At 36.7% G+C, this 23,381-nt stretch overlaps 4 protein-coding genes across 4 annotated transcripts; 3 read left to right on the top strand and 1 right to left on the bottom strand.

Annotated features, from left to right (window-relative positions):
• Positions 1–945: 945 nt before the first annotated feature.
• Positions 946–5,948, top strand: LOC141824835 (RGG repeats nuclear RNA binding protein A-like). The gene is made up of 6 exons (XM_074712167.1): positions 946–1,312; positions 1,565–1,964; positions 2,081–2,216; positions 5,152–5,310; positions 5,425–5,487; positions 5,573–5,948. The coding sequence occupies exons 1-6, from the start codon at positions 1,141–1,143 to the stop codon at positions 5,765–5,767; spliced, it is 1,125 nt and encodes a 374-aa protein (XP_074568268.1). The 5' UTR covers positions 946–1,140; the 3' UTR covers positions 5,768–5,948.
• Positions 5,949–6,515: 567 nt separating this feature from the next.
• On the top strand, positions 6,516–13,557 carry LOC141825728 (uncharacterized). Its single transcript, XM_074713114.1, has 8 exons — positions 6,516–6,717; positions 6,796–7,487; positions 8,608–8,793; positions 8,907–8,998; positions 10,391–10,450; positions 10,545–10,614; positions 12,686–12,889; positions 13,010–13,557. The coding sequence occupies exons 1-8, from the start codon at positions 6,705–6,707 to the stop codon at positions 13,391–13,393; spliced, it is 1,701 nt and encodes a 566-aa protein (XP_074569215.1). The 5' UTR covers positions 6,516–6,704; the 3' UTR covers positions 13,394–13,557.
• Positions 13,558–14,464: 907 nt separating this feature from the next.
• Positions 14,465–17,643, bottom strand: LOC141824765 (uncharacterized). The gene is made up of 5 exons (XM_074712102.1): positions 16,742–17,643; positions 16,298–16,350; positions 15,402–15,568; positions 15,174–15,322; positions 14,465–15,092 (listed from the first exon to the last, which is right to left on the bottom strand). The coding sequence occupies exons 1-5, from the start codon at positions 17,550–17,552 to the stop codon at positions 14,689–14,691; spliced, it is 1,584 nt and encodes a 527-aa protein (XP_074568203.1). The 5' UTR covers positions 17,553–17,643; the 3' UTR covers positions 14,465–14,688.
• A 267-nt stretch (positions 17,644–17,910) lies between these two features.
• On the top strand, positions 17,911–23,354 carry LOC141825196 (uncharacterized). The gene is made up of 7 exons (XM_074712583.1): positions 17,911–18,129; positions 18,233–18,343; positions 18,985–19,053; positions 21,316–21,447; positions 22,641–22,718; positions 22,801–22,920; positions 23,005–23,354. Exons 1-7 carry the CDS (start codon positions 17,911–17,913, stop codon positions 23,188–23,190), a joined length of 915 nt encoding a protein of 304 aa, XP_074568684.1. The 3' UTR covers positions 23,191–23,354.
• The last annotated feature ends 27 nt before the right edge of the window (positions 23,355–23,381 follow it).

Raw genomic sequence — 23,381 nt, 5'->3', positions numbered from 1 at the left:
ATTCCACCTTTTACATAAGTAAAAGGCACAAACTATCGGCTGCAACGATTGTGTTATAGTTTGGAGCGTGAGAAACGGTTAGGGTTCAAGCCTGATATAAGCCAACATGGGCCAGCAGATGTCTTGCAAGATATGTTTAATCATGTCGGATTTAGGTTTGGCACGAGTATCACGAGCTTAGTAGGCATGCGTACACTAACTAATTTTATGGGTCATCAGTTTGATCTTATGTCAAATTTTTGATCGGCTATCATGGTAAAATTGGAATAATATACTCGCCTATCTAAATAGTCCTTTTTCTCTGATTTGTTACTCAGTAGAGGAAAAAGTTACTCGAGGGCAGGGATGTGCTACACTTGACTCATATGAAAAGAATTCAAAGGGTCGATTTCCTACTATTTTTCTTTTTTTTTTTTCAAATTGATTTTAAATTGATATATTTTGAAAATATTTATTTAATTTCGAAGGCATTGCAACTAATGGACATCGATTGATCCAAAAAATAAATATAGATTTATTTTATAATTTACACTGAAATTTATCTCCTGTTTTTAGATGATTTTTAATCGCATCGTTTAAAATATAAGGGCTCTCTTTCAAAAATATCCACAACTATTAAGTCCAAAAAGGAAATAGTCAATAAATACACTCTTATAAATCTAACTGAACAAGCAAAACAGGTGGATCTGAACCGTAAGATTTCACTATCATACTTCCGATTGGCACCACGTCGCCTATCGATCCCTGCGGTTGCCACTAAATTAACAAACGTCAACTCTTTATTAAATGTCAAAAATACCCCTAATCATTTCTCATCAGAGGATGGTTTAGTGCGTAAATTTGTGAAGGAGGTGGCTCTATTGTTGTCATTTTGTTGCTGGTGATCGATTTAAGAATGACGAAGGCGGCTAAAGTGATTAGGTTTTCTTCTGCAAGTGGAGTGAAAGCCCATATCCATTCTTGGAGGAAGAGTGCGGCTAGGGTTTTTTGCTTCCGTATTCTTCTGTCAGCACCCTCCTTCGTCGAGGCATCCATCTCCTGCTTTTGATGGAGATTGCATCGCGGCGGCGGCTGTGCTAGTTGCAAGTATCACCTCGGTGCCGCTCTGAGGCCGGTGATTTGGGGCGGAATTCTGTGGAGATGGCGACCGATAATCCCTTCGATCTATTGGGAGACAACGACCACGATGATCCTTCGCAGTTCATCGTCGCCCATCAGAAGGCGGCGGCGGTCAAAAAACCCGCTGCGCCAGCAGCCACCACTCCGGCAGTGGCGAAGCTCCCAACGAAACCGGTCCCACCTTCTCAAGCTGGTTAGCTTATAATTCTTTTTGCTGGATTTATCCTTCGTTTTCCTGAAAAGATTGGTCATTTTTTCTTTATATTCGCGTTTTGGATCTTGGATTGTGTTTGTTTGATGATATCTTGTAATCTTTGCTTTATAACCAATGCCCGATGGACTCTCTCTCTCTCTCTCTCTCTTAATACGTGCTTGGAATTGATGGCCAAGCTAGTCATCTTGATTCTAACAAATCACCTTTTGATTGGGAATGTTTGTGATACAGTGAGGGAATCGAGGGAAGCCAGGAGTAATGCCGCGCCGGCACGTGGTGGTGTTGGCCGTGGCGGGCTTGGACGTGGAAGAGCTGTACGAGGTCCAAATCATGAGTTCGGAAATGAGAATGCGAATGGGGTTTCGAGGAGCTACGGTGGTGTTGGAGGTGAAGATGGTGATTCAGATAAACCTGAAAAGGAACGCCCAACACGTCAGCCATTTGGCGGTGGCCGACGTGGTGGATACGGAGGCCGTGGTGGCTATGGTAATGATGAATCTGGAGGTGATTCTGAAGGACCTCCACGCAGGTTGTATGAGCGTCGCAGTGGTACTGGTCGGGGTTATGAGGTAAAACGTCAAGGTGCAGGTCGTGGTAACTGGGGAAGTGTAGCTGATGAGGCACTTGAGCAGTTAAGATATTGATCTTTCTTGCTGTTTTTTCTATTGGGAACAGAAACTTGGCAGCTGTAGTACTGAGCTTGCTTTGTTTTTTTTTTGGATGAACGTGAAACTTTTCTTTAAATAGGGAAAAGGTGGATGTCCTCAAGTCTGATGAGAAACCAACTGAGGGGCGTCAAGAACAGGAAAACACGCCATTAACAGATGAGAGCAAGGATAAGGAAGGTGCAGTTAATGAGGCTGAAGAAAAGGAAGAGGACAAGGTGAGCTTATCTCCATGAATTATGATTCTTTTGAATGACAGCTGAAAAGAAAACCACCAACTTCGTTGAAGTCACAGTTATATGTTGAAACATAGTTTTTCAGATAACAAGAATCACAGTAAAGGAGTTTCTTTATAATGCTTGTGATTATTGGCTGGCATCTCTTTGTTAACATATCATGAAATTTTGGTTGATTATCAAAAGCCTAGATCACAGGCTTCCAGAGTGATTTTTGATTCTTATGTTTCATCTGTGTATACATTGACTTGGCAAAAAGCTTCTTAATCTACTTGCATTTCTATTTGTATATCATCTACAGGATGCTTCTGTCAATATGCGTTATGCATGTACATGTTGAAGAACAGATTTTCTAAAATTTTTCATGGACTAGTGCTATGTCAGAAATTAATAAAAAAGACTCATGCTTTTTATATATAATTACTAACTCTTCTGTACCTTTTTTTTGTGGATATTTTTACTCTCGAGATGAAAGTTATGTATGCCAACCCTCCAGAAAATTTCAAGTTTGTCATTTGGAAACTGTGTCATTGTGATTTACTGCCGAGATTTCCTTCTTGCACATTGCAAACGATGCTTGATTTGTCCCTTCATTTATATTTGATATCTAGGTGAGGGTAGCTCACTTATGAGAGTCTTTCTCTTAGTTTTCTTGAATGTGCTTTATATTGGCTACCTGGTTTACCTCTTGGAAAGCCAGTTAGTTCATTGTGCTTCAAGCTATAATGTGAATTGTATCAGTGAAGGTCTACAAGAATGTTATCAGAATTTTGTATTGGGAAAAATAGTCATTGCCCCTTACAAGCCAATGCTTATGAACATTAAGTTTTTTTAAATATCTATCATCAGCCTAATTTTTTTATTGTAAGAGTATTTAATTGGAAGTAAAGCTTGTGTTTTAGGTTGTATAATATTTTTATTTACTTGATGTATTCATGTATTGGCATTTATGTTTTATTAGTGAATTTTAGTTTTTTGCCCCTCTTATGTCTATATTACATCTAAAAGCACCAAGTGAGCTAACTGCATCATGCCTTCTGCATATTTTATGCTAAGACAATTTTTCTATGCACTAACTTCTTCCTTTTGCTTCTGCACTTCACTTTTTTAAGTTGCTTACTAATTCTCATCATAAACAAGCACCAGTATGGCAACTATTCTAGTTTTCTTGGTGTGCTCATGTGTTTGTCAGGTTTGTGTGTGGTTCTATCTTTTGTTGGTTGGTCACGATTGAAGTGTGTGTAATGTGGTAGTTCAAGGATATATAGTGTGATGATGGAATAGAATATTGAGCAGTCATTGCATAACTCTGTCAGGCATATGCATAATTCTAGATTTTTTTGTTGAATTGTTCCTTCAACCTAGTTGCTTCCACTTTTTTTTTTTTTTGAGATGAGGAAAGAGATTGTTTTTGTTCCAAATATGATTCCACATTTGAAACTTTACTGGCTTAGGCATGTTTTTTTCCTGCATTTACTCACAAATTTATATGTTTTTTTTGTAATAATTGGCTTGGACGTCCTTTTAGTGTTCATCTTCCTGCATTGAGTTGTCCTGCTTGACATATAGTTGTTTCTTGTCATGTATAGGTGAATTGTTCTGGTTTAACATTGATTACTTGCTTTTTCAAGCTGGCTTTTAAAGAGAGGTAGATTCTTACTTCAAGCAAGTAGCTATTGCCTTTGTATAAGTTGTATGATACTGTTGTAGTCTTGTTATCTCCACCATCTTGTTATCTCCACCAGAATCATACTTCCCAGCATGTTAACCTTTTGAACTGGTTGATATGGACTAGCACTTCACATATGAATGACATGTAGTTTAGTTTAAATGTGATGTTGTTACACTATGTTTCCTACAAAAAAGGAAACAATTAGGGAAAGGAAGATTGGCCGAATCTAGGTATTGCTATGCTTCTCTATCATATGCTTAAATTCAGAAAGTTGCCATACAAAGTAGGCTATATTATTTTAATGGATAGTTTGCATTGGTTTTCATATATAAGGCTGATCCAAAGGGTCTTGCATGGTGTAGAGTAAATCAAACGATTGTGTATGCATGTACTCTATTTCACCCAGCCTAGAGAAATTTGTACATGCCAGCATAAAGGGATTGGTATGCTTTTCTTCATACCTCGATCCAGGAAGCTGCCATACATGGGTTCTATGTATCATTTTCTTCCTTTTACTCAGTTTTCTTATTCTCTTGCTGTGTGCCTTTTGCACTGTCATGAGTTACTGTTTCTCCTAATAGTGGTTGAAATACTAGTCTTGTCATTTATTTTCTTTTGAAGTTGATTATAATTATTTTTTGATCGATGTAGTGTAATTGATTAAGTGTATTCCTTAACTGGTAAAAAAAATTATAGGTTCCTTTTGTCATAAAATTCAAGATCATAACTTCAAGGTTTTAGAGTTTTAGCTTTGAAATTTATAGAGTTGACCATCATTATTTGTAATCGTTGCAGTGTAATGTTAACTAAGAGTAATTTTTAACTGGCAAAAATCTTCCATACATTTCTTACAGTGACATGAAGGTAATTTGCGAAGGTGACCCTTATGTTATACCTGTAACCAAGATTTACTAGTGTGTTTTTTGTGGCATCTATTTATAAATTTTTATTGGCATTCATATTTGTCAATGCCTGTCAGTTCTATATAAATGGTGATTCTGTTTGGTACCTGTGTCATTACTATATTCTTGATTTTTTTTTAAAAAAAAACATTGTACCAAATGTTGATTTGTAAATAACTGAAAGATATGAGTTCTATATTTTCCCTTTTTCTTTTAATTTACATCTCCGTGTCTTTTTTTTTCCTACGTTGTGTATTTTGTGATCTTATATTTTGCATTAAGGTTTCCACCATTTTATAAATGAATTGGTAAGTGATCGCTTTTGTTTAATTGTATTGTACAGGAGATGACTTTAGAAGAATATGAGAAAATCAAAGAGGAGAAAAGAAAAACCTTACTTGCATTGAAAGCTGAGGAAAGGAAGGTTGAAATTGACAAGGAGTTGCAATCCATGCAACTACTAACAACAAAGAAAGAAATCGACCCTATTTTTGTTAGATTGGTATGCCTGCCTGCCTGCTAAATGCTTCTAATCTAGTTTTTTTTTCCCGTTCCATCACTATTGTATCCCTCCCCTGGCTTTCACAAAGCTTCTGATTTTTTTTTCATCTTTCAGGGTTCTGACAAGGAAGCAAACAAAAAGAAAGAAAATAATGATCACGATGAACGGAGCAAAAAAGTATTAACACTATATTTCCTAAGATCTTACACTCTAGATTAGATTCTTCTTTTCTCAATGATTGAGGTTTCTTCTTTGTTGTTAGCCCCTGAACATCAATGAGTTCTTCAAGACCGGCGAAGGTAAACAATACTACAGTGCTGCTGGCCGTGGGCGTGGCCGAGGAAGAGGTGACCGTGCACCATTAAGAACTGGTTATGGTGGCCAAGGTTCAAGCTTTGCAGCTGCTGCTCCATCGATTGAAGATCCCGGCCAGTTCCCTACTCTCGGCGTGAAGTAGAGAGCCAATTTCTGAGATTTTCAGCTGTTAATTAAGACTTGTGTTGCTTCCCGAGAAATGACATCGGTTCGAGTTGTTCATCTCATGTTTCAACTATGTATATCGGAATTCTCTCATGAACTACGTTCCTAGATACGTTTGTTACTTCCATTTCAATAGTATCTTAGTTCGTTCAATTTCAGGCGTTGGTAGTTTTTTGTTTGCCTGGCTAACGGTTTCCTGTTGCTCCCTTAAGGCTGCAGGTACCCTGTATGACAGAAGGGGATGGAGGAGAGGAGAGTTCAGAGGGAAAGAAGAGATGCACTATGAAAATGTCCTCAATTGTTGCCTGTGCTATATTTCCATTTTTTGAAAAATAAAAAATAAAAATTTATAAATAAAAAGTAAATGTTTATCCTTAACCTTTTGACACTATTGTCCTCTAACTTTTCCATACGAAATATGTGTTATTTTCATAAAAAAAAAATTAGCATTAGTATTTTTTTAAAGAAATATAAATAAAAAGTTGAAAAAGAAAAAATAGTTCGTTTTCTCAACAAATACAATTGTTGCAGGCTCGCATTTCAGCCCATAACTTGGCATAATTGGGCCATATCTCACTGCCACTCGGCCCAATCCCTGAGTATCCAAAAGGAGTTCCACCACGTACATCACGCTCGAAGGTTCTACGTGCTGCTGCCCCATTCTCCATTCCTGTGTAAGTCCATCGACCCTCCCTTCTCAGTTCTTTTCTGGTGCATTAGATCGATTTGTCTGTATTAATTTGAGATCCCATGGAATTGGGGATCACGAACGTTTGTGAGGTCTACTAGTGGATTTTTATGCTTTGTCGAGATGAGCGTTTGTGTTTTCTTCAATTGATTGTAATCATCGGTGTTATGACGATTCCTTCTTTGTCCAGACAAACAGAAGATTTACAGATTATCAAGAGCAGTCCATGAAGCTTAATGGTAAACATTATTTGTTACTCCAAGTACTCACCTCATAGATCTTGCGTTTGATTCTTTTCACCGAAATGATAAACACAGATGGACACAACTCTGCTAACAAAGACAGCAAGAATAAGAAGCAGGAGGCGAATAAGCTCCAGACAACTAAGGATAGCAATCCAAGAAGTGACCTATGGACAAATGGGCTTATCTGTGCTTTTGAATTTGTTCGTTTTCATAAATCACCAAGTGCACAGAAATCCATTGCAAAACCCCATGCTTTTCAGAGAAATAATAATCTGGATACAATAAACCAAGTAAACACGTCCACACAAGATGGTACTTCTGTCCAACTCTTGGATGATCCTGAATCTATTTCTGCCATGAATACAATTGATGATGGTGCTGCAAACTTAACTGCTGATGAAATTCTGCAGTTTGATAACTCAAAAATGAAAACCAAGAACATCAGGGGTTTACAATGTGGTCGTTGGGTTCCCATTGGATGGGCTAGAATTTCAGAGCTTGTCCAGTTGGTCCAAGTTGATGCTAGCTGGTCTTCACAGCAAACATATATAGCTGATGAAGAGGAAGATTTTACTGTTGCTGATGTTGCTGCTCCATACTGGGAACGACCAGTAGGGCCAACATGGTGGTGCCATGTCACTGCTGGCCATCATGCTATTGATGCATGGCTAAGTAATGCTCAATGGTTGCATCCTGCCATCAGCATTGCTTTGAGAGATGAAAGCCGACTCATTAGTGAAAAAATGAAGCATCTTTTGTATGAGGTAATGGTAACTGATTAAAATTCTTTGCATTAGCTGGTACATTTAGTGTCAGAGTACCTTATCAATTTTTTTTCTGGTTAGAGCACAATAAAATACCCTGTCATTTTTTGAACAGCTTCCTTGATTCTGCATTACACGAACTATAAGCAATTTCATATAATTGTATCAGTAAATGGAGTATTCTTCATTCCTTTCTTCTAGATGCAAAGTCGCTAGGTTGTATAGCTTTCAAGGGATAACTACATTTTTCTCGTGGTAATCCTTGCACATTTTGAGTTTTATGATGGAATAGATATCAATTTTTTCTTGCTCTTGTCTTAACACATGCTACAATCATTATTATCATTATCATCAATATTTATTTTTTTTAATTTTAATAACAGCATCAAAACATCAAGATAAGTTTGTGTACGAGATATTAATTCTTATTTTTTTGAAAATATATAAGGGTAAGTTTGTCCTTAGTTTGACTTTTTGTTTACATGATATTTTATGCTGTGTACCTCTGCAACCATTCACATAGTTGTCAGTCTCTTAACTTAGTAGAGCCTGAAATTGTAATTATCTCGACCTCTTAATTCCAGCATATCCAATGAAGTTATACATAAACATGACATAACAGTAAAAATATATATACTTTATAGTTATTATGCTTCTTGAAGTCAAGGGAACTCGTATGATTAACTAGCATCTGAAAATAATATTTTATGAGTACCACTTGACAACAGACATGCCGTCAACAATAGTTGATCAAATGATCCTCAAAATGCCTGCCTACTACTGTAAGAAAACTTTCTGCATTACTAAAAGAAATCTGTCTTGGTGAACTTCAGAGAAATTACAGAAGATAATGGAAATATTATAGAACATAGTTCTCTTGCATGAGCACCTAGGTGTGTCAGATCACCATGAATAGAAATTATGGGTTCTGTTTTTTCATATGGTTATTAAATGTCGTTAACAGAAAACTATGACAGTCTTATATGAGGGTTCTGTGGAAGTAAAATGGACTATTTCTGATGTTTTTGGCAGTAGTTTTTTCTGTTGTATCTACATGTTTTTTATTAGATCTACCTTTTGTTTTCTTAGACTTATTTCATCGTGGTGCCTGGCTATTTAGGTCCCAGTTAGGGTTGCTGGTGGGCTGTTATTTGAGCTTTTGGGTCAATCAATTGGTGATCCACTTGGAGAAGATGACATACCAATTGTTCTCCGCTCTTGGCAAGCTCAACACTTTTTAGTTACTGCACTACATGTTAAAGGCACTGCATCAAATATCAATGTAATTGGCATAACTGAAGTTCAGGTAATTAGTCCTCGGTCTGTTAGAAATTTTAGCTAGCATTTATCTTATGGATAGAATTTATCTTATGTATCTAAATTTCATGTATAGTTGATCATCTTTCCAATATTTTGCAGGATTTGCTTCTAGCTGGTGGAAGTGCAGCCCCAAAGTCGGTTCATGAAGTCATTGCTCATTTAGCTAGCCGCCTTTCTCGGTGGGATGATAGGTGCAGTATGATATGTTATTGTTCCCTTTGTGCTTGCCTCCCTCTCTACCCCCTAGGAATAGATGTATTCGATCTATATGGTTTAGAATGCTCTCTCCTTGAAATTGTTTCAGCAGACCATCAGTATCTGTGGCGGCTTGTGCTCCAAACTTGCATATCTGACAATTATTCATAGTGGAGCTAGCTACCATGGTGCTAAGAGAATAAAAGAGTATGGTTTATTTAATAATTCGAAAACTCTGGATCATGCTCTTGGTGAATGGTTTGCATTTTATAGTTGATGTATGAGAATTGTGAACACCAAGATTCTCTATTCTGCATAAAAATGGATTAATCACCTAACTTAAAGATTTCCTAGATCTGATACTATTTTTTGTCAGCCTTTATATCATTTTTTAAAAGATGCTGACTGTATGAAATATGATTCCGTTCTTGGCTCTTGTTCTCTTAAATTTTACTTGTGACATTGCATGGAAGCCCTAAGTCCAGCTAATTTGTTATATGTCCAATTGTCAAATACAGGACAACAAAACCCGAGATAAACATCCAGAAATCTCACTTTATGTTTCTAATTAGGAAGAATCAAAGAAGTTGCAATTTCTGTCTGGCAAAACTCTTACTATATATACTAATGTAAGTTTAGAAGGTTGCTTTTGCAGTAATGCAAATCATAATACTTTTCAAGCATCTCAAGAACAGAGATTTTCCTGATAGTTCTGTTTCTAGCTAAGGAAGCTATATCAGTTAGTTGTTTCACATATGTTGGAATAGGAATAAAAAAACATTGAAGGTATTCTGATCGAGGATCTATGATCGTGTCAAACCATAGTTTCCACTAATATAATCCATTTCACATGGATGATGATCGATATGATGATCGATATGGATTAGTCAAATTGATCCTGTAGTTCTAAATTGTGGACAATCAGAAAAAACTAATTTTAGATTGTCCAATCTCGTATAGGATTGAATTCATTGAAATGACTCTTATCAAGGATTATGATCTTATCTAACTGTAGTTTGCACTAATATATTATTCCATTTTGCATTGATGAGGATCTATGTAGATTTGTCAAATTGATCCTGGAGTTATGAATTGTGGACAATCAAAAAACTACCTTTAGATTGTCCATGTTGTACTAGAATTGGCTCTGAAGATAGGGATTTGAAAAAAAACACTTCCCTTTGCAGGTCTTTCTGCAAATTTGGTCATTTTTCATTCCGTTCCCAGTTTTTTATTTGATGCTCCTACTGTCAGAAAATTCTACTCGTCAGATTTACTCTTCTTGACAAATCCATGGGTTTGTAAATTATCTGTCAGAAATATATCCATGTAACAATATCAATTGATAAGCGAATGACAATATGACTCCTCTTTTTTGAGTGCTTTAGATTGTTCCGGAAGTATGTTTTTGGAGCAGCAGATGAGATTGAGCTAAAGTTTGTAAATAGGTGCTCAACTGCTTATACATCATGTCATCCTTGCTATTTTTTTGTGGCTTATCTCACCAACGTTTTGGGAGCTATTTATGTCTACTTTGACCAGGAGAAATTATGAAGATTTGAATCTGCTAAGTATCATACTGAACCAAGAAATCAGAAGATTGGCAACTCAGGTATTCAGTATGTTATTTACTGCATTATTATTATGTCGGTGTAGTTTTTCTCCTTTGGATGGTGATTTGTTTGTCTCGATGGCGACTTGATGCGATAAGATTATCGATATGGCAATGCAGATTTCATATCTTCAAATTTGTAGTCACACCTCTTTAGGTTGTTGAGTCACCCCTTCGGGTTGGTGTTCCTTTGGATTGACTTACCCCTTCGGGTAGTCATGGAATCTCTTCAAGTAGACAAGGCACCCTTATAGTAGTCTAGACACCCCTTAGGTTAGACGTATCCTTTAAGGTAGTTTAGGCACCCCTTTAGCAAGTTGCATGACACTCGGTACACTCCTTCGGATAGCTGAATCACCATTTGTGCTAGTCATTTGTTTTTGTCTTTAGACCCTTAGTCCTTAAACTTCATCAATGCACCCTCTTTCAGCTATATTGAATTACTCCTTTGAAATTGTGTCACCAACAACTTTGCTGTTGATTTTGAGGTACTCCTTAGGTAATTGACATACCCTTTCAGGTAAGGTAGTTTGAGGCGAAGATTAGGCCCTCTTTCTTTAAAAATGTATTGTCCCACCCATGTGCTTCCAGTTTTGTAAGTTTTGTAATTGAAATAGGTGCACCGGATATTCTGAGAATCAATGCCTTTGAACTCTTAGAGAGAGAGAGAGAGAGAGAGAGAGAGAGAAGAGAGGGGTGGGCGTGGGGAGGTGGAGGAAGAAGTTAAGAAGAGGGATCAATGATTTGAAAGAGAGGTCTAGGCCTTTATACAGTAATGGAAGAGGAGTGCGAGAGGGTAGTGCTCAGGGCAGTGTGAATGGAGTATTTCCATTAATGCAAGAGTACAAAACTTTCTTTTCTTCTCTCAACTAAGTGGGAGGGGAAGGGGAAGGGCTGATTTGGACAGTGTCAAACGACGCAGCACTGTTCTTACAGTGTTGTTCAGCACTGTGCAAGCAAGTGCCAAACGACACTACTTGAACAGTGTTGTTCGACACTACCATTCTTTTACATGCAGTCAAACTACAAGTTTTTTTCAGTAGGGACTTGTGAAGAAAATGTTATTATGGAAATTACATATGGTTTTAAATTTTCCATCAGAATGATGAGCCAACCTATCATGGAGCCATAACTATGAAGCAGGATTTTTAGTCTTTACTTTAGCATTATAAGGACATATATACTATGCTGATATTACTAGCAACTCATAAAAACTCCTCTTAAATCTTTTTTACTTCTTAAATCCAACTTATTGCTTTTTTTTTTTCAAGTTCAAAAGTGAGAAATTTTGGTACTCAATTCCAAGTCTTGTGTTTGCATCATGATAGGGATATTATCTTTGTTGATGATGCCACAAATATTGTGTAGGATATTTGCATAAGCTTCTGATAATTTTAGTCTGTTCCTAAGTAGTTGTTTTCCATTTTATCCATATTACCAAATGGCTTAGTTTTCAAATTTCACATAGCTAAGTAGATACATTTATCCTGAACTTCCATTGTTTCTGGTTTTCCCATAATTGTTTTTGGAGAAGTATTCTAATTAGAGTATGTTGGCATCATATTCTTTTGGTGTTATGTTCGACTACAATCCCTTGATTATTTTTTTTTCCTTGAAAAAGAAATAAGCAGTAACGCTTAGCGTATACAACAACTGCTAACACATGCCAGACAATAATCTGGAAATTAAATCTTTTACTGCCAGTGAATTAAATGCAACTTGATGCCAAAACATTTCTTTCATCTTAAGCATGCTTTTGTTGCATTATATTCCACTAATTGCATTGGATAAAGAGGACCAAAAAGTTTCTACTTATTCATGAGTCGAGACAAAAAAGAGTAGCTTATATAAGATACCCTGAAATTGCTTTTGGATCATCACTACAGTCCACTTATAGATGAGTCCGAGTCAAAAAAAAAAAAAAAAAAAAAATTATATATAGATAATCACTACAGTCCTAGTAGGCCTTTTAATATAATATGATATACATTGGTCTAAAGAAGTACTTATCCTGATTGTCGTTGCAGATTACTACTCAAGTGTAACCTTGCACAATTTTTCTGGTTGCTAGGTTATTAGAGTTAAATGGTCATTGCATGCTAGGGAAGAAATTGTTTTCGAGCTTCTACATTACTTGAGAGGAAATGCCTCAAGAATCATGCTAGAGGCAATTAAGAAGAGCACCAGGGAGATGTTGGAAGAGCAAGAGGCCGTCCGTGAGCGGCTTTTTACAATTCAAGACGTTATGCAGAGTACAGTGCGTGCCTGGCTACAAGTATGATCTCGAAAGATTGTCACCATCTCGGAATGGATAAAACTTTTTTCTACTTTTATATGCAACCTTACCCATAGACTTGGCATCCATGTTGTGTATCTTATGGACTATGTGATTCAGGATAGAAGCCTCCGCGTTACGCATAATTTGACCATCTTTGGTGGTTGCGGCCTAGTTCTTTCGATAATCACCGGGCTTTTTGGGATCAACGTGGATGGAATACCCGGGGGTGCAAACACGCCATATGCGTTTGGTCTCTTTGCCGGAGTTCTTTTCTTCATAGGGATTGTTCTGATCGGTCTGGGGTTACTTTATCTTGGGTTGCAGAATCCGATTACTGAAGAAAAAGTTCAGGTGAGGCAGTTGGAGCTCCAGCAGCTGGTCTCCATGTTCCAGCATGATGCGGAAACCCATGCCAAGGTTAGAGATGCCATCTCAAGGCATAATCTACCTCCAACTGCGGCAGATGTGCTCCCGGAAGCAGGATATGTTCTTATACCATGAAAAGAGGTACCACTGAAGAAATTTTCTAACTAATATTATAGCTTTGAACAGCATGTCTCAGTTCCCAACTCTTTATTTAATGAATGGAGAAGTGAAAACAAAGAGGTTTGATAATAATCTCGACGTTCAGATTCCAAGTTATGCAGTGAATTTTTGATTTTGAACAAACGTTATCTGTGGAAAGAAAAATAATAATAAAGTATTGTTGGATAGGAAAGTAATATAAGTCTTTTAGTCTTCGAGAATACTTTGATAGGATAAAATGTGAGGCTAATTGATTGATGATCTCCAGTTTTCTACATGGTGAATGATTTTTGCAGATCCTGTTATTTTGATAGGGTGGGGTTTGGATGGAAAGGACAAAAGAGTTATGCTATTTTGTTTTTTTTATAAAATCTTTACTGTTGGTTGCTGTTTATTTTTATATTCTATACATTTTTTAAAAAAATAATTTTAAAATAGATTGTTTTCTCCGTTAATAATCAATGAGCTTATTTGAATTGATCGTTTTTCAACGTGGCAGTGTTTTTTTTTTTTCCAAAAAAAGTAAATTTTATCAGGAAATATATTATTTTGAATCAGGAAATAGAATAAAAAAAGGTGAAATAGATTATTTTCTCCGTTAAAATCAATGTCCTTATTTGAATTGATCGTTTTTCAGCGTGGCAGTTTTGTTTTTTTTTTTTTGGAAAAAAGTAAGTTTTATCATATTTTGTTCTTTCTTTTGTTTGTGATTAACCTACGAAGAACTACTCGATATTTCTCCTTTTCTTTTCGTATTTCTATCTGTTTCCCACTCCTCCATAAAATTCGTTTGCATATTTATTTTCAATTAGTGAATTGAAAGCGAATTTTATTAATAATTTTACTTTGTTGCGAGAGTTCAAAGCTAAAAAAAGCAAATATAATCACCTATATGGAAAATATTTAGATTTTGAAAGACCATTTTTGTACACATTCCTAAGGCAAATAATGCAAAGTCAGATGCTTTTCCAAATTGAGATAACAACTTCTGGAAAAGAGCTTACAAGGAAATACACATTCCTAGTTCAGTGGGAGCATTACAGTTCCTTTAAAAACGAAAGCATAATCATACCTATAAAATTATCTGGATATCCTTGTAAAAACTACAGGTTGTGATCCGTGGTTAAGAACAAAATCTCATCCTTACAAGAAAAGGCATGTGCCCAGCATCATTAAGGAGTTTTGTCTAAGCAACCATTGCTTGGAGTCTTTGAGTTTGACCTAAGAATACATGATCAAAATGTAATGATGCTGCTCTCAGCTTGTTTCTCTCATTCTTCCATTTCATCAGCAGGTGGATTCTCCACCTCGCTACCACTGTTAAGGTAATCTTCGACAGAATCATCGTCGATATTGTATTTGACAAATTTCAACTGTGATCCAGATTCTTCTTCCCTCTGCTTTCTCCTCTTCTTGCTCACATCAATTTTCATAGACTGAGCAGCAGTGAGAAATGCGATTTCTGCTGTTCCCATGTCATCATCTTTCACAGTTTCATTTTCAACTCTTCCTTTATTATCAAAGAAGAAAAGATCATCGTCTCTCGTGTTGGTTCCTGAATTGAACTTTGTAGTGTCATCGACATGAGATTCCTCGAACATCACTTTGTTACACAGTTCCAAAATGTCATCTTCAAAAAGCTTAAGCCCTTGTTCTTCAAGAAACACAAACCACTCTACAAGTTGAAACAAAGTTCTCAAACATTAACTAGAACATAACTTAAAAGTCACGATGTGATAATATTCAAAATACTAACTGAGAAGTCCCTGAGGTGTGTTAGCACTGGGTCGGTTATGTTCATCCACGCGAATCTGATGAGTGGCCCATTTGACTAAGGCATTTGGAACACAGGATGTTGTGAATGCATTAGTATAGGATATAGCTTTGTTATAATCTCTTTTACCCCTGCAACAACAATGAATTTCAGCACTAATACTACTTTCGTCTACAAATATCTGCAGTCTCAAAAAAGGCTTGTATTCACCTGACCGAACGAATGGCTTCATGAGTAACAATCAGTCTTCTCATTATAAGATTCATCAACGAGTCATCGAAGTTTTCTACTTTAAATCCTGGATTTATGAAAGAATAATCCACTAAAATCACAGCATCATAGAGGACATTTCGTACCAGGCTTTCATCTGTCAAACTCTGAGGGGAAAAACTTGCATTAGAAAGAGAATACAATTGAAATGTAGCCCGTTAAGTTACCTCAGATTACCCTTGAAATAAAATTGGAAATATCTGAGAGTTGATTGATGTTATGATGAAACAAAAAACATTTAGCACGAAAATAGACTGGTATACTCATAATAGATCTATAGAGTTATGAGATTTTAAGTTTATTCACTAGTGAACATGTGATATAATTTACAGGATCACTGATATACAGACTCACATACCTATGAAACCAAAGTTTCAGTTTAAACAAATTATGATCTATTTTACTTGGCCTCACATTTTCTTGATGCTACTTGTAGCTCTAACCTACTTGAAATCAAAAGTCCAATTTTCAAAGAACAACTTTCCCTACAACTGTCTTTGGGGCAATTATTGGGAAGCTGTTGTGGACATTAATAGAAAGGCAGATAATATTCAAAATCCAGGCAATGACTAGTTCATTTTTGTTCATGATCCTGCTTGTGATCAAGCAAATATCACTAAGTTATATCAAGATTATAAAGCTGGTTCTTGAGGCAAGCATAGCTAAATAATTCATCTGCAAGCTATCCAGGTTGTCCTGTAGATCAATTTTCAGTTCATTCACCAAGCAAGATCAGCTAAGGAGAATTTTGGTAAATATTTATCACGTGATAAATAATTCATCACGTTGAAATTCTTAGTCATGTCTCATTCATTGTCTTTGACTAGCACACTTACCAAGATGGTAATAACTGGCATTGGCGGCTTCAGTAGCAGTCTCAGTAGTATATCTGTTTATGAAGGTCAGAAGTCAGATAAGAATCACATATTAGAGCAAGTAATCTAGAAACTTCTCTATTATGGTAAAGATCATCAAAGGTACTCTGCATGGAATATCTATCGTATCTGCTAGGGGAACATTTATCAAATTTGGGGAATAGAATAACACTTAGAACCAATTCAGGTAGTGAATAAGGTGCTGAAGAACTAAAGCTTTCAACAATAACATGAAGCTGACAGCATCAGAAACTATAGTAAGATACAACAAAAACTATTGGTACATTCCAAGTTCCACAGACCATCTAAGCTGAAGCTCCTTGTATGGTGAAATACTACAAATTTAGCTCAAGACTGAGCAGTTAAAGCTTTCACATGAATTTGAAGTATGGGAAGGAAACTTACCAAATAAAACACAGTTTTGAAACACAGATATTGAACTGACGCTCCATATTGTCAGCTCCTTCTGTAAGTCTGGCCTTGGCAAACCATCCACCTGAACCTTCAGGGCTAAATTTAACAAGAATGTCTCTGCAGCAACAGCACCAGCCAAATATCCAATTCCACACTTTTCTTGCGTGAAGAATGCACAAATTTCATCACTGAGCCAAGGAAACAGAACATTCAAATGATCTCCTTTCTCACAATGCTGCACAGTCCACACCCGAACTATATCCATAAAACAAGGCAGCAAGTAGCCATCAGAAAACTCTTGACCATTAGAACTCCTACCACTACAAATGCTAACGTAGCTGATAACAGCCTCTGCCAAACTATCTATCTCCTTTCTCAACTTCTTCGCCACTTTCCCAGACAGCTTCTTTTCCTCTCTTACAAAGTAATATAGCTCCGAAGCAACTGGAGCAAGCAAGGCCACGCTCTTTGGACCATTGCACGAAGCGGAGCACGCCGACAGAAGCTGAAGAAGGTCTCTCACCGCAAAAATTCGATCAAAAACGTCCCTTTTCGACCGGATTGCTTCGTGGTAGCCAAGAGCAGAGTAAAACCAGATTACCTCGAGCGGCGGATCGACGCTGGACTGGATCAGGCGGAAGAAAATCGGCCGGAAGGCGGAGAAGTCATAGGACTCCTTCGTGACTTCGATGAGGAATCGTTCGATGGATTCTTTGAGCATTGTCTGGAAGTTAGTGCCGGTGAGAGGGACACAGGCGAGCGATTCGACCGGAGATGGAGATTCGAGGATGATCGGATCCATTGGAAGTGGTGGGCTTCAGAAGTTACTAGGGATCGAGTAGTCGTGGGCGGGTTGGACGCTATAAACCCTAACCCTAGTTTCTTCGGGGGAAAATTTGATTTGGACAAGGGCCGGTTTCGATTAAGTTCGAAAAGTTATTTTACCGGCTGGAGAATTTTTAAATTTGCCCTTAAACTTCTCAAATTCCGCCCTTTTACATTTTGAGGACAGAATTATGAGAAATATAATTTCAATCGAGATTTTTTCGGATCCTACTATCATAACGGGTCGGATCATAGTCTTCTTGAATCTTTGATCCAAAGACCAAGTATAGGTGCACGTAGAGTGCCGCGAGGTGGCGGAGAGCAGAAGACGAGCAATGGCGTCGCGCTTCCAGCCCTCCCACTCTTCGTTCCTGCTTTTCCTTCTTCTCTTCCTCTCCTCTTCTCTTGCCCATTCCCTAGCTTCCTCGAAGAAGCCGCCCGCGTCTGCTCGAAAGGGCGACATCCCCTTCATCAAGTGCCAGGTCTGTGAGAAGATCTCCCATCAAATCATACATCAGGTGAAGAAAAAGGAGGCTCAGATTTCGCCAAAGAAGGTTTTTATTTTCTCGACTCTTTGTTCAAGTTCTTTCTCATTTGCGCCCGCTTTTCCTCTATCCAAGTGGTAGATCTGGGTTGATTGATTTGGTGCTGCATTAGGTTTCGGAGCTCCAGATCATTGAAATAGCTGAAAATATTTGTAATCTGAAGAAAGAAGAGTCAGATTGGATTCTCCAGATTGACCTTGTTGAGAAAGGCGATAAATTGGAGGTATGTGCAGGAAATTCACTAAGCCGCAGTTAGTTTGTTTAACTTGTTATATAGTGCATATATTAGAAGATAATCTCTGTCTTGTCCCATTGATTGGATAGTTACTACATTTTAAGGACTTCGTTCTGGAAACGGTACAATATAGAGACTAAGGAATTACAATTTCATCGCTTTAACGAATTCATTGATGCAAGGATGGTATTCTGGGATTTGTTTCTTTGTTACCTGGGGATGTTTAAATTCTCTATCACATTTGTTCAATCCCTCGTTTTACATGCTGTTAGATCTCTCTGTAAACCCTTGTCCCGGTGTATGGATTTTGGCTTCCAGGTGTAATAATCTTGCTATGCATTTAGTTTATGTGCAACTCAAGAAGGAGAAATGTGTTAGTTAAGTGATTGAGCTCGATTATAAATTATGATAACCCCTAAAACCTGTTGGTTGCGCACTACCCTTTTCATCTTGGCAAACTTTTTTCTTCCTGTTTTTCAGAAATACAAAAATTATTAGTTTTAATTCTTCCCTTTTCTTTTTTCATTCCATGCCACTTCTTGGGACCATTAGTTGGTTTCCTTATTGATATATTTTTGACTCAATATATTCTTCTTTTGTAATTGTTAACTAGATTTTGCATTTTCCAGCTGGTTGAGCAAGGTCTTGAAGGATTATGTAATTCAGAATGTAAAACCATTGAGCGTGCTTGTCAAGAGGTATCACACATATGTTCCTTCTGATGTAAATGTTGTTTATTTAGATATGGGCAATGCAAAATATCAAATGTAGTTGTTTTATATAGATTCTTTTCATTGAACTGAACATTCTTTTTACTGCTTTAGTTGGGCATTCAACAAACAGTTAATGATCAATAATCCTTCTTTTTTGTCCATCATTGATATTATGAAACTCAGGTTCTTGCCCTATGTTGTTGGCTGCAGTAGTTTTGACCTATCACTCTGCATTTACCTTCGGTATTCATGTAACTAGAAGTTAATAAGTTTGACTTTGAACCATGTCCTAGGTTAGGCCTCAAATTAAAAAGATATCCCCCTTCTGTTTTTATTAATGTGATTTCTCCTGAGGAAGAAATAAGGTATGTATCATTAAAGAATCTCTATTAAGTATAGCATATAAATGCAGTGATGATGTGCTCTCATGGAAAAGTTTGACATTGTTCCATTGACTAAATTGAAGAGGCTGTGAAATAATCGGCATTCCTTATGCTGTTCTAAAATTTTACACTAATTCACTAGTTGACGTCCACACAACACATTATACCATGATTTATGTGTTTATTGCATTACCAAAATTTATGGTTACGTAGCTCTCAGATCGAAGGGGAATGGAAGATTGGTGTTCAAGATTTGACCTCCCACATAATTGTTTTGATAGCATCAAGAATCCCTGTTTAATTCCAGTTTCTTTTAGAAAAAGTAATTCGAAATAAATAGTCAGATGCTAGATAGATTTGTTTACAGAAAATGGAATCAATTTTCTTTTATTTATTGAATTTTCATTTCCCAATATTATTTCTAGTAACTTTTTCTTTTTTTTCAGGAAGATAAACAATCTTCTGTATAACAAATAAATTTAATTATACTATGGTGCCAAAGAAACTTCCATGATTTTTTTATTTGCTTTCCAGATTTTAAATTCATTTTATGGAAAATGTAAACTGAAAATAAAAATCTTGAAACGGTTTCCATGAACCAAATGCATCCTTAAACATCTTAATGGATTATTGCTGAAAAACTAATGATAAGTATGCCTAGTGGTAAATTTGTATTTCATTGGCCCACTTTTTCCATTCATATGACTTGTATAGTTCACGACTCAAAATCTTGAACATGAGAAAACTATTTTATGCCTGTGGATTAAAGTTTCTACAGTATTATTGTTCCCTGAGGCCAATTTCAAATTTCCATCAGATCATTGCTGTATGGTACCGCACCACAGCAAGATTAAAATATAATAAAAAATGGTTTAATTGTATAAAAAAAATGATGTTGAGAGAAAACAAAAGAAAATAAAATCCAAGCAGTATGTCAATTGTGTTGTATGGAATATCATATGCCTTGTCAATTTGTTAAAATCCAAGCAGTAATTTCAAGGTATATGGGCTAATCCCTTGTCAATTTGTTAAATAGTATATGGGCTTCCCTTGTCAATTTGTTAAATAGCAATTGAGTTGTAGAACATTCAGTTTGCTAAACCCTGTACTTGATCCAAGGTTTGGGATTTCATTCCTTACAGCTTGGTACATTCAGAATTCACTTGTCTAGGAGATTGCTAGTAGGTGGACCGCCACTCTTGCTCAGTTCCTTAGTAACCAATTGTACTGGATGTATGCATGCTTGATAGGTATAGCATCGTGTCGGATAGCATATGTTCTATGCTGAGCATCGCCTGACATTGGTCAATTGACCTTGTGCTTCGATGGACACAACTGTGAGAGAAGAAGAGACTTCAGCTGAGCTAGTTGTCAGGTTACCATGGATAAGAATTTGATACTTATTTCTTGTTCATTTTGGACTTGAGGCCTTCCATCCTGAGAATGTTTTTTCTATGTGATAAAATATGATTTGGTGAGTCACGAATAGGTCTCACTTCTGGATGATTCACTGGATGATGAGTCCTAAATATAACCAAAATGATCGGAACGTTTTATTGTTTTTTCTATTATGAGTACACCTTTAGGATCTCACCAATTAGGAGCTAAGAAGGGCCAGTGCAAGTAGTTGTTTCCTTGCTCCCAAAGGCAAAAGCTTGTTTCCATAAACTGAACCAGCAACTCAACCCGCTGCTTCTTACTCAGACTGCAATGTTGCAACCTTACAGCTGGTTTTGTTTAGCATCATACTGATTTAAATTTTAATATGTTGTCGACCACGTTTTGGTTATTTAACACTTAGTGTGCATACTTAGTTTAAGATATTTGACTATTTTTATAATATGCATGATACATTCATTTGCAGATCTTGGGTTATTCGGATACTGATGTTGCTGAATTTGTGTATAGCACAAGACCTTCAGTTGATCAGTTGATTAATTTTCTCTGCAAGGACCTTTCTAAAGCATGCTCTGTCAAGCCACCACCTCTTCCTGCAGTAATTTTCTGTACTTAATATTTATCACAGTTCAAATGAAAATGAAGCTCATTCCTGGCATGACTATATATTTTGTCATCTATGTTTATTTTAATTGTAGCATGTGATCACCTAATTAATGTGGCAAAAAGTGAAATGCTCATCCCGGGCACCCCTCAATTCCTGTCCCATAGCGATTTGAAGGGTAAATCATGGTGACTAAGCGGATTCTTCAGTTGGAAGGGATTTTATTCCACAAGGGATTACTCCTCCGGGATTTCGATCCCTGCTTTCATGTGGTAATCTATCACTTGAGTATCAACTCGGTTATGCTTGTGGGGGCATGTGATCACCTAATTAATGCACTTATAGTTCCTGACAATTTGACAATATCAAAAGGGGAAAAACTTAAAAATAAAATGAATCTGTAATAAGTATAGTTATTGCAATTCCTGTTTGGTGATTATTAGAATGCCTGTTTTATTTTTTCTTGCTATTCTTTCACTTTGCAATTTTTAAATTTAAATGTGGTCAAAAGAGTTGTAGTTGTGGTTCCTGTCTCTTTCATTATCCTTATAAGCCATATTAATCCCAATTCTGTGGCAGGCTACATGATTTATCATTTTATGAACTCAGGCCAACTATATAATCAATTGTACACCTTCAAACGTATCCATACCATCTTATTTTTTTAGCTGGTCATTTATTTGGATCTACATTTAATTGATCATTAAGTTGCAATTTATCAATTTTTTTGCGTGCTGATTAGTATTTCTACTGGATTAACCTTTTCTTATACTTAATTAGTTCTCTGAAACGCATAATTTTGCATGTTGCTCACCCTTTTCCCTAAACGTGCTGCACATGATCTGACCCACTCGTGCAGCTTCTGTTTCCAATCATTTGGAAATAACTTACACCTAGACTTAGCATAGCATATTAGCATTATGCGCAGTGCCAATACCCCATCTCTTTATGGCCTTGGGCCAGCTCTGATGTGATTGTGGGCACATGTACCTGTTGTTGACAAAATTGGTCATCTCAGGCTGAAATATGTGAACCAGTTTCTTCGATTAATGAATTTCCTGACATCAACTGATTTGGAAGTTTCTTGAGAGAATTAAAATGCTGAGTTTTCTGCAAACAAGCGGCAATTTAATATTATACTTCATGGAGGTACAAGAACTGAATTATGCATAACCTCAAATTTGCAGGATAGGATTGCTGGAGAAGCGTTTGTTGCCAAGCCCACTAAAGAAGCTGAAATGGATAAGATTTTGAGATCTATGGAGGTATTTTACTATCGGGTTTAGGCTTTCCAATTTGCTTCATGTAGTGCAATGGATTTGATGTCTTCAACTGTTGCAAGAGCAGGGCATGCCAGGGGCGCCAGCAATGAAAATGTACTCGCGTGAAGATTTGATGAGTGGTAAATTCGGTGGCAGTGAAGAAGATGATGACGAGGACGAAGAAGATGACTTCTCTGAGAAACTGGTTTACCAATTTTTTCCTTCTTGTTTTAAGTAATCAAACACGGAGCTTGAGTTTTTTTTTTTTTTTTTTGGCTTCATTATTCAGGGAAACATTTTAAAAAATAAAGACTCTCCCAAGCAGGACTATAAACAGAAGCTTTTGCAAGGTATTGCAGAAACTGGGACAGCAATAAAGAGGCATATAAGCAAAGTATCGAAACATGCGAAGAGCTGGTGGAGAAAGTTTACCAAAGGTTCAAGTCCAGCAAAAGCAAAAAAGATTGATCTCTGAACCTGCAAGAACCATTTTTTTCACAGTGAAATCAGAGTTAGTTTGAGATCTGCTAAGTTTAGTTGCACAAAATGTTATGTACCTGTGCCAGAACAGTTAAGCATTATTGTTTGCTGCTTTTTTATTTTATTTTATTTTATCAAAAAGAATACTTAATGGGTGTAGACATCATTTATGTTAGATATGTTTTC

The sequence above is a fragment of the Curcuma longa genome, chromosome 3 (assembly GCF_044706935.1).
Source record: "Curcuma longa cultivar G26 ecotype Majalengka, Jawa Barat chromosome 3, ITB_CL_G26_1.1, whole genome shotgun sequence".
Classification (NCBI taxonomy): domain Eukaryota; kingdom Viridiplantae; phylum Streptophyta; class Magnoliopsida; order Zingiberales; family Zingiberaceae; genus Curcuma; species Curcuma longa.
Note: the sequence above shows the minus strand (reverse complement) of the source record. Positions and strands in the feature narration are given on the sequence as shown.

Bases quoted from the DNA above. Each gene is read 5' to 3' on its own strand.
- LOC141824835 (XM_074712167.1), top strand. From the start codon at position 1,141: ATGGCGACCGATAATCCCTTCGATCTATTGGGAGACAACGACCACGAT. The intron at 2,217-5,151 runs GTGAGCTTATCT...TGTATTGTACAG, and splicing joins AAGAAAAGGAAGAGGACAAG to GAGATGACTTTAGAAGAATA. The intron at 5,488-5,572 runs GTATTAACACTA...CTTTGTTGTTAG, and splicing joins ACGATGAACGGAGCAAAAAA to CCCCTGAACATCAATGAGTT.
- LOC141825728 (XM_074713114.1), top strand. The intron at 8,794-8,906 runs GTAATTAGTCCT...AATATTTTGCAG, and splicing joins TTGGCATAACTGAAGTTCAG to GATTTGCTTCTAGCTGGTGG. The intron at 10,615-12,685 runs GTATTCAGTATG...TCTGGTTGCTAG, and splicing joins TCAGAAGATTGGCAACTCAG to GTTATTAGAGTTAAATGGTC.
- LOC141824765 (XM_074712102.1), bottom strand. From the start codon at position 17,552: ATGGATCCGATCATCCTCGAATCTCCATCTCCGGTCGAATCGCTCGCC. The intron at 16,351-16,741 runs GTAAGTTTCCTT...CTTCATAAACAG, and splicing joins TCAAAACTGTGTTTTATTTG to ATATACTACTGAGACTGCTA. The intron at 15,093-15,173 runs GTTAGTATTTTG...TTCAACTTGTAG, and splicing joins CACACCTCAGGGACTTCTCA to AGTGGTTTGTGTTTCTTGAA.
- LOC141825196 (XM_074712583.1), top strand. From the start codon at position 17,911: ATGGCGTCGCGCTTCCAGCCCTCCCACTCTTCGTTCCTGCTTTTCCTT. The intron at 18,130-18,232 runs GTTTTTATTTTC...GTGCTGCATTAG, and splicing joins CTCAGATTTCGCCAAAGAAG to GTTTCGGAGCTCCAGATCAT. The intron at 22,719-22,800 runs GTATTTTACTAT...TTGCAAGAGCAG, and splicing joins AGATTTTGAGATCTATGGAG to GGCATGCCAGGGGCGCCAGC.